Raw genomic sequence first — 10,346 nt, 5'->3', positions numbered from 1 at the left:
TCTCTCTCTCTCTCTCTCTCTCTCTCTCCCTCTCCCTCTGACTCTCTCTCTTCTCTCTCTCTTTCCCTTCTCTTCCCTCCCTCATTTCCTTCCTCCCTCCCTCCCTTCCTTTCCTCTCTCTTTCTCACCTCCAGGTAAGGAAAATAGTAGAGAAGGCTCAGCCTTCAGTGTCCTGGTGGTGATCTTGTTCTCTCCTTAATGGCTAATAATTGTAGCTATGTCTGACACAGCATCCTAGTTCATGACATTAAACACAGCTTGGAATGTGATTTCCCACAAGTTCTCAGATGTTGTCACAGGTTCCCAGAGGGACTTGTATATTCTATAAATCTGCTCTGAGCAGGTGCCGCTGACCACAAAGTCATCAGTCACTATCAGACAACCAGTGCTTTCTGGGTTGTATTAGATTGCATGAGATCCAAGGAACAGGGCCCTTAGTATATAGGCCAGTAATGGTTCCAGGTCATGGGGGCCAAATGGCTTCTCACTGAGGAAATTAGCCACTATGCCTATTAGGGAATAAGGCATGATCTGTCATCCCTAGTGGTTCAGTAAAAAGAGGGTTGGATTTGAGCCCTGGATTTCAAAAGGAAGCTCTTTTTCTCTCTTTGTATTCCCAGCATCTAGTACATAATTGGCACTTGATAAATGCATGGTCAATTGAATGAGTGAATTTGGACTTGGAGAAATTGCATTTGAGACCTGGGTCTGCCATTTCATGCATGTGTAACTTAAGTCCCTTCAACTTTTTAGTTCTCACATTCCTTATCTGTAGAAAGAGGGGGGCTAGACATTAGCTGAAACTGCTGGTCATATGGTCCTTCTGTTCATATAAATTCACTTAGAATCTCAGGTCCTGAGTGAGCCCAGATCTTTGTGTGAATGGTGAGCTCAGTAAGGTAGAAGGAAAAAAAACCTTTTTGATGACTGTGAAAGTCTTTCAGTCCTTCCCCTTCATGATCATGATGACTTTTCCATTATTGACCTGAACCCAGTTAAGTAAGGCTTCCCATAGGAGCCCAGATCCTGATCCATCCTTCCCTGATGCTTTTTTTTAAAAAGGCAAATTGGGGGGCAGCTGGGTAGCTCAGTGGATTGAGAGTCAGGCCTAGAGATGGGAGGTCCTAGGTTCAAATCTGACCTCAGACACTTCCTTAGCTGTGTGACCCTGGGCAAGTCATTTAACCCCCATTGCCTAGCCCTTACCACTCTTCTGCCTTGGAGCCAATACACAGTATTGACTCCAAGATGGAAGGTAAGGATTTAATTAAAAAATGATGAAATAAAATAAAAGCAAATTGTATTGTTTATTTTGTTTTTAAGTAATTGTAATTTCTGAATACATTTACTCTGATATGTGGGAATTGAACTCTTCCTTGTGACAAAGAGAAAATAATTGCTCAAAAATGAGTGAAATGGTAACCCCGACAACCCATACATGCAATATCTTATTCCCCTGCCTTTTTCCCAAGAGGAGGGAAGTATGATGTTTCATTTTATGCTTTCCAGTGGCTTAGCTCCTCTGAGTTTGATTTCATTTTATTTTTTCACTGACAGTTTTAAAGGGATTCTACATACTACTCTTCTTGTTCTAATACTTTCTCACCATACCAGATCTACTTCATTCTGCTCAGTTTAAAGAATGATTCAGTCATAATGACTACCAAAGCCCTGGCCTTGCCACATCTTTATTTCTTCTCATAAGATCTTTCCAGACCAGTGTGGAGTCCCTGTTTTCATGAAGTCAATGGGTACCATGAGTCCTGAGTGTTTTTTTTCCCCTCCTAGTTGTATTTGAAACTTAATAATAACCTTTTTGGGTTCTACTGACTCTGCCAGCATCTGAGATTTCAAAGAACCAGTTCCCATATTTGTCTAGTGTGTAGAGGAACTCCTTTGATGCTACCCCTCCAAAATTGTTCTAAGAATGGAACTATATTAGGAACGGAGTGATCCGGCCAACAGTGTAGGGATCCCAGTGCATGGAAACCTTCAGCTCTACTCCTTCAAAGGTGTAGAATTTCCAACTTCTTCCAAGATTTTTCTTACTTAGAGCAGTTTAAGTTAAAATAAAAAGTTACTCCTTACCACATATTTAAAGGCCAATGGGAAAACCAAGCCACTAATATATATAGGCAACTAGCAAAAATATGCAAGATCAAAAGCTATTCCTCAATAGAAAATTACCAAAGGACATAGACAAACAATTCTCAAAAGAAGAAATATAATTTATTAACAATCATATATGATGCTCCATATCATTCCTGGTAAGAGAACTATAAATCCAAAAAATGCTGAGGATTTACCCCACACTCAGGAAACTGGCAAAGATGACTTCAGATCATGAATAGTCAGTGTTGGAGGGATTGTGGAAAGAGGCATGCTAAAGCATTGTTAGTGGAGATGTGAGTTAATACAACTCTTTTGTTTGTCCTATCCTAATTTTCAGGGAGTTCAATTCCTGGGTAAGGTCTTTTTAAAGGTCTAATTCTCATAAATATGAGGGCAGGGACTTAGAGGATATACACTGTGCCATCTAGCTGCCCTTTTCTCTTCTTTTTGTATTAAATTAATTTAAAATATAATCCATTAGCTGGCACATGTGCATTAAGAAAGAACACCAAATCATGTGAGTGGGAGACTGCATGGTAAACTGAGACCCTGACTTCCTGAATGGGTGAATAGAAGCCCCTGATGGGCAAATGGTATGGCATGGTTATGTGCCTGGGTGTCAAAACACATGACCCAGACTGCACAGAAAGTCAACTAAGTATAACATCATTGACCATATAAGAACTGGGACAAGTGGGAAGTCTTTGCTTGGCTCTAGTCCTGAACTGGCCTTAATTTGTCTGGCCTGAATATGTGCCAGGGCCAATTGGGTATTTGAGACCTGAAGTAGCAGTTTGCCCTGAAGACTATGATAGTTAGAAAGACCTGGGAATATCTTTCTCTCTTTCTTTTTCTTTTATAAATAAATAATTATAATCTAATATGTCTTCAAAATCAATCTTAATTATAACATCTTTTTAAAAAATCTTGTTATAAAGGATGGTTCTCTAGGACAAGGAGACAAAAGAATACAGGGGAAATCTAGGTAATGAAAAAGCAAAAGAAATCAATTAAAACTCATCAAATCATTCAATAGTAGAAGATATTATGGGAAGTTCTGTACAGTTGGGACTAGAGGAGAATCACTTGGAGAGTTTGTGGCCTTCCCTGAGAAGTTTTTTGGGAAAAGCATGGGACCTATAATCAGAAGTTTTGGGTTAAAATCTTGGCTCCAATTTGTACTACTTTTGTGACCTTGGACAAGTCACTATTTCACTCACCTCAGTTTCCTTGTCTTCAAAAAGGAGGCAATAATACTCATATTCTTTTTTCCCACAGGGCTATTGGGAGGAAAGCACTTTATAAAACCTTTAAAATGCTACAGAAATATAAATTAGGATGATTGGTCAAGAAGAAAAGGGATATACTGAGAAACCCAATCCATATCCATCCAAGACCCTTCCATACCTGTATGGCTCCTCTTAAGTTGATTCCTGTTTCAATGGCAACATAGTAGGATGCTTGCAGAAATGTTCTCTGTAGCAGGAGGGCAAGAAACAAGAGCACAGCCAATACGTAGGCATTGGCAAGGAACTCTTCGGATGAGACAAAGTAAACACCGAAGAATTTAATCTGTGGGTTGAAAAGCAGTTTGGAAGAAAATGTCATCACTGACAAGTAGTACCATTGTTAGGCAGATTGCTTATGGGACATTTTATATGATGGAAGAGGGTTATTGGTGGGAATCATCACAGGCTCTTAAAGGCTACCTGATCCATCATGCACCTGAACAGAAATTCCCTCTACAACTTCCACGAGAAGTAGTCACCCAGAATTTGCTTGAAGATTTTCTGTGAACTCAAGTCATGGATCCTGATTTCAAATCTTGGTTCTGCTTCTTTTACCTGGGTAATTTTAGGTAGATACAACCTCTCTGTGTCTCAGTTTCCTCATTTATAAAATGATGGGGTGGGACTAGGTGATCTCTAAAGTCCTCTCAGCTCTAGATTTGTGACAATGACTATGACTAGGTGATGGGGAGCTCACTATCTACTGATGTTACCCATTGCAGACATTTATTTTCCTCAACTTGTGGCTTAACATACCTGTCTACAATTTCTTTCTTTTGTTCCTAGTCTTCCCTTTAGGAAGAGTCCTTCAGATAAATGAAAAAAGCTATTATGTCCCTCCCAAGTCTTCTCTTATTTAGACTAAACATCTTCAGTTGCTTTAATCAATCCATGTAAGACATGGTTCAGCCCCCTCACCATCCCAGGTTGTCTGCCTTTGAATCTCCTCCAGCTTGTCATAAAAGATACCTTCAGATGTGATTGGACCAGGGAAGAATATATAGAGATTCTTAATGCCTTGGTTCTGGATATTTTGCCTCTTCTAGTACATCCTACAATCCCACAGACCCGCACTGAGTATCAACAGTATTTACAACCTACCACAACCCATAGAGTTCTTTTCTCACAAGCTGTTGTCTAAGCTATGCTTCTCCTACCTGGCAATTGTACAGGATACATATTTCTAAATGGGCTGATTAATAAAACATTTCCATCAGCTTAAAGGAAGGGCTAAGTATGCCTTCCTCCCCCTCAATATGTGGACAAAGGGAGCAGCACCATATTTTCACCATAGGTCTGTTAATGACTGAAATATCTCAAGAGACTAAATTTTAGGTGAGTGTCAATTTCTTGATTAAGTCAGATTTATTGGTTAAGTCAGCATAAAAGTGACATAGGTCCTCATGGCCCTCTTGAATGACCAGGGACCTGGAAGTTGGGTCAGACAGCTTAATAAATACATTTTAGGAGCTCATTATTCAACCCCTCCTTTGAACATCTCAAGACATTTCTAATTTACAGATAGCTAATTAAGAGGTGGTCTATCAAACAATCTAACCCTCCCCATCTCCATCGGTAGACAGGTTACTATGCAGGAAAAGGAGGGTCCTTTTCCCTTTGCTCTTATTGTTGATTGCTGAATATAGCGTAGGCTACGCAGAGGGTATTTCCTTCTCTCCTTCATTTATTAATCAAATTCTGTTAAAAAAGGAAGACATTCTTTGGGATTCCCAAGGACAAAAAGAAATGCAAAAAGCGGTCAACTGGATGGAATGTCTGACCCAGGCCCCAGACCCAGAATGGCACAGTAATTCTCCCTAATATACAGAAATTGATTTAGGGCCTTTCCACTCCAGAGCCCTGATATAAAAAATAACACAATAGATGAAAAATAAATTCTCACAGGTCCCAGATCTCTGGTTCTTCGTGCATGGGTAATACTGGGAAGAATTTGCAGCCAAGCCTGAGTCTCCTAGTGAAGCATCAAAGGCACTGAGCAAATCACTGATTAGTTGAAGTCAGAACAACTGGAACAAGTCCCTTGATGTTTGCTATCTATTTTCTGTCATTAAAATGTGGTTGGCCAAGATTGTTACTCATATACTAATAGAAAGCAATTGAGAAGGGCAGGAGTGTTACAGGGTCCCCAAACTGAAGAGAATTGGACGATATGTAGCCATTCATTGCTCCCTAGGTGGAAAGACTAGTGTTCATTTAAGCAGAAGTCTCCTAGCCCCAGATTTCCTACAATTCTTTGTGGTAGCGCAGAAAGAATATTCCATTGGGAACTGTGAGGTTCAAGTCTCAGCTATGCTAGCTCATTAGGCATGTGACAGCTGGAAAATCCATCCCCTTCCCTCCCTGGGCTTGTTTCTTGCTCACAGAATGAGGGGGCTGTTCTAGCTAAATTCTTATGTCAACTCCAGCTTTGCCATTCTGGAGGCCAAATTTCCAGGTCAAGTTTTGGACGCTAGATGCAGTCCTCAGCTTAGAAGCCCATAATAGGCAATCAGGAAAACATTTTGATTTTCTTGCTAAAGACACTGGAGACTAAGAATGTTTTCTTTCAGAGGCAGTAGAAGCAGCTATAAGAAACACTTTGATCTTGGTAAATAAGCACTCAAGGACTAGACTACATTAATATTTGCATGAAGATGGAGCTGTCCACTTCCTGAGAAATGACACTGAACTCACTAGCTTTTTTTTTTTTTAACCCCTTATCTTTTCTCTTAGAGTCAAGATTGTATATTGGTTCCAAGGCAGAAGAGTGGTAAGGGCTAGGCAATGGGGGTTAAGTGACTTGCCCAGGGTCACACAGCTAGGGAGTGTCTGAGGTCAGATTTGAACCTAGAAGAACCTAGGACCTTCCGTCTCTGGGCTGGCTCTCAATCCACTGAGCCACCTAACTGCTCCCAGAACACACTAGCTTTGAAATCAAAGAAGGGAGACAGAAGACCAGTGTATTCTCATCTTCAGCAGCCTCATGCTCACCAGTCTGCAGGAAAAGCTCTTACCCCATGAAGTCAGAAGAGGGACCCCCAGACTCTTGGCCAATTGGTTAATTCTGTTCACAGTCAGCCAAGCTCACAATCGACAAATATTTAAGGTTTTTACTAGGTAGCAGGTAATATACAAGTTGCAATGGCAAAAATAAAATCATCCCTGACCTCAGAGGGCTTACATTCTATCAGAGGCAACATGAGCACATAAAAGCATATACAAAAATCAACAACATAAATTCAAGGTAGTTTGGAGAAGAAGCACTAGGAACTAGCCTCTGGGGAGGTCTGTTATGGAAAGATTTTATGAAATTTTTTTGTTTTGAGTTTTGAAGGAAATAAAGAATTCTAAGAGGCAAAGGTGAGGCCAGAGTGTGTGCTGTGCAGAAGATACTGTCAGTGCAAAGTCACAAGGGTGGGAGATGGAATCTTGTGGGTAAGAAACAGCAAGAAGACTTATTTGTCGGGGTCTTAGAGCCTATGAAAGGAAGAAGTATATAAGAATGGAAAGGCAGATTGAGGGGAGGTTTGGAAGGGCTTTAAATGCAAAATAGAAGAATTTATATTTGATACTTGAAGTAATAGGGAAATATTGATGTTTATTGAGTATGGTGGTAATAGGGTAGCTGGGTGGAAGCTATACTAGTGAAGGGAGAGACTAGAGACAGGGAGACTGATGAGGAAGCCAGGAGAGAAGTATTGAGTACCTAAACTAGACAGGAGAGACATGTTTTCGGACATGGGAGTTTGAGCTATCTGTGATCCGAAATGTCTAATAGGCACTTGGTGATGTGAGACTAGAGTCTAGATAGAGAAACTGGGGCTAGATATAGGAATCTATGAGTCATCTGCCTAAAGATGATCATTACAGTCATGGAAGCTGATGAGGTCACTGATGAGTGAGAGAATGTATAGAGAGAAGAGAGCTCAGCATAGAGCCTTGGGGAATACCCACCCCCGTGGTCAACATGTGTATACATGCCCAGACATTTATATTCAGGGCACATATGCTTAAGTGGAGATTCTCTCTCCTTCAGGAAGAGCTACAACCAGATCCTGAAGGGATGCAATAGGTTCTTAAAGAGGGAACATCCAAGTGCTTGGGCAGTTAGGTGGAGCAGTGGATAAAGTGCTAGACCTGGAGGCAGGGAGACCCGAGTTCAAATATGACCTCAGACTCTTACTAGCTGTGTGACCCTGGGCAAGTCACTTAACCCTGTTTGCCACACTTGCTTCATCTTTAAAATGAGCTGGAGAAGGAAATGGCAAACCATGCTAGTACCTTTGCTAAGAAAACCCTAAATGGTTTTAGAGTTGTACATGTATGTGTACAGAGAGTTGTACATAACTGAAGCCAACTAAACAACAAACAGCATCAGACATTGTGATACTCTCCCCAATGCAGAATAAAGGCTATCTGGGGGAGAAGGACAGAATGGAGAGCCTGTATCTCTTGAATCAGAACACAAGGACTCTTGGGAAACAGCTGAACTGGAGATAAAGAGAATGAAAAATGGAAGATAGTAAAAATAGAGCAAAAACAGTGAACTCTGGAAGTACAGAGACAACCAATTCCTCACTCGGAGATCTTATATTCAGTTATTGAAGTCAAGGACAAAGCTCTGATTACTAAAGGGGACAGAAAATACCTATTTTCTGGCTGGTTTGGGAACCAGAATCTTCTTTTAAAATTTTTTATATAGACACCCTACTTGGCCCAGGTTTCTTCTCCTGGCTCTACTTCTGACTCTGAACTTTCCCACAATGTTTCAGCTGCCTGATTACCCTGGAACATCCCTTTGTCTTTGAAATCCCCATCTGCTATTGTTGAATGGCTACCAAGCCTCCATTTCCACTCTACTTTCCTTCCTTGGAATGTAGTCTTCTTGAGGGCAAAGTCTAATTTTTTTTAGATTGAATTTGTGTCCCTAGCACATGCGACATTTATTGTTGTTGTTCAGTTGTTTCAGCTGTGTCAGACTTTTCATGACCCCATTTGGGGTTTTCTTGGCAGAGATCTTAGAGTGGTTTGCCATTTTCTTCTCCGGCTCATTTTACAGTTGAGGAAACTGAGTCAAACAGCATCAAGTGACTTGCCCAAGGTCACACAGCTAGTAAAAGTCTGAGGCCAGCTTTGAACTCAAGAAGAAAAGTCTTCCTGACTTTAGGCTTGGCACACTGTGGCATGACACATAGAGATCACTTAAAAATGTTTGCTTGGGCACAGTTAGGTGACTCAGTAGATTGAGAGGAAGGTCCAGAGATTGGAAGACTTGGGTTCAAATTTGACCTCAGATACTTCCTTTATCCCATTGCCTAGCCCTTACCACTTAGAACCAATACACAGTATTCATTCTAAGACAGAAGGTAAGTTTTTTTTAATGCTTGTGACTTGACTGTTGACATGTCAGAATCACAGATTCATATCCCTCTATTTTCCTTAAGTTTTGGGTTTTTTAACCTGAACATGCCTAACGTGTTCATTCCCCGAGGATGCTGTCATATTGTTTCCTCACTGGGCATAGACACCCATGGCGGGGTTCATTTAAAAACAATGCAATCTCTAGGCTGGTAGCACTGGGCATATCTGGACACAGGAGTTGGTTAGGGAGTCTACAGTACCTGGGTCCAGGGAACCCTGTGCCAGAGACATTAAACAACTTGCCCAAGGTAAGAAGGTATTAAATAGTAGAGCCAGGATTCGAATTCTGGCCTTATGACTCCATATCTACTGCTCTTTCCATCACCCCTTACTGGAGAACTGTTCAATATTTAGCTATGAAGACAACAAATCCTTGGTTTTATAAATGGCATAGTAGAAAAGACACTGACTCTGGAGTCAGAGGACTTGAATTCAAATCCTTTCTTCTTCTTCTTCTTCTTTTTTTTTTTTTTTAAAACCCTTACCTTCTATCTTGGAATCAATACTGTGTATTGGTTCTAAGGCAGAAGAGTGGTAAGGGCTAGACAATGGGGATCAAGTGACTTGCCCGGGGTCACACAGCTGGGAAGTGTCTGAGGCCAGATTTGAACCCAGGACCTCCTGTCTCTAGGCCCAGCTCTCAATCCACTGAGCTACTCAGCTGCCCCCCCCCCCCCCCGCCCCCGAATCCTTTCTCTGATGCAACCTTGTGTGATCTTTTTGGTAAATTACTGAATCTGCCTGGACCTCAGTTTCCTCATCTGTAAAATGCGGTATCAGAACAGATGTCCCTTTTAGCTCTACGTCCCTATTTTTATATTTATTCATATTTAAAATAGCACAGGGAGCAGCTTGGCTCAGCTAGGGCCAATCCTTTCTGAAGGGAGGACACCGTTGGGGTGCCAGCCAGAGTTTGGATCCTCAGACTCCGGAATCCGTACCCTTTAAAAATCCATATATTAGAGCCTTGTACAGAGGGGGCAGGGGCCGGAGTGGGTTCCCTCCATCTTTCTCCCAGCCAGCTGGGACACTGGGAGAGCATCTTCTCTCCAGGGCTATCAGGTGAGGACGAGTGATCTAGGACAGGCACCCGGGGCTTTGTTCTCCGATGCTTCCTGCCTATTAACGGGATGATGCAATGACACATTCTGGGACGACCGGATGAAAGGTGAATTGCAAAGAGAGGTGGATATGTGGGAGGGGACCCGGTGACATTTACAAAAGTCCGTATTTTTGCCTACATCCTACACGCACCTCCCCACAGCTTCAGACATAGAAAGATGAAGATGCATTTATATTCTCTCTCTTCCCTCTCTTTCCTCCCCCTTCATCCTTCTTCTCCCCTCCTCCTCCCTGAGCCTTCAGACGCATTTCCCCTTGAATCAGCCTCTGACACTTCTTTTCTGGGCTCAGGCTCTACTGGCAGATTTCAGCGCCCAGGGCTGGGGATGAATTTAATTTTCCAGCCTCCTGGGTCCTGATCAGTGGCATGTACTGCAGCGACGGTGGGGGAGTGAGTGATGA

General features: G+C 41.9%; 1 protein-coding gene across 1 annotated transcript in view; it reads right to left on the bottom strand.

Annotated features, from left to right (window-relative positions):
• Window positions 1–10,346, bottom strand: part of ABCC8 (ATP binding cassette subfamily C member 8) — a 119,740-nt gene that overhangs the window by 70,833 nt on the left and 38,561 nt on the right. The window contains exon 7 of the mRNA XM_044681809.1: window positions 3,520–3,684. Coding sequence (XP_044537744.1) covers window positions 3,520–3,684 — 165 coding nt within the window. The remainder of the gene's footprint in view (window positions 1–3,519; window positions 3,685–10,346) is intronic.

Source organism: Gracilinanus agilis, chromosome 6 (genome assembly GCF_016433145.1).
Source record: "Gracilinanus agilis isolate LMUSP501 chromosome 6, AgileGrace, whole genome shotgun sequence".
NCBI classification, from domain to species: Eukaryota; Metazoa; Chordata; class Mammalia; order Didelphimorphia; family Didelphidae; genus Gracilinanus; species Gracilinanus agilis.
The sequence above is the reverse complement of the archived record's forward strand: the minus strand, read 5'-3'. Positions and strand labels throughout refer to the sequence as shown.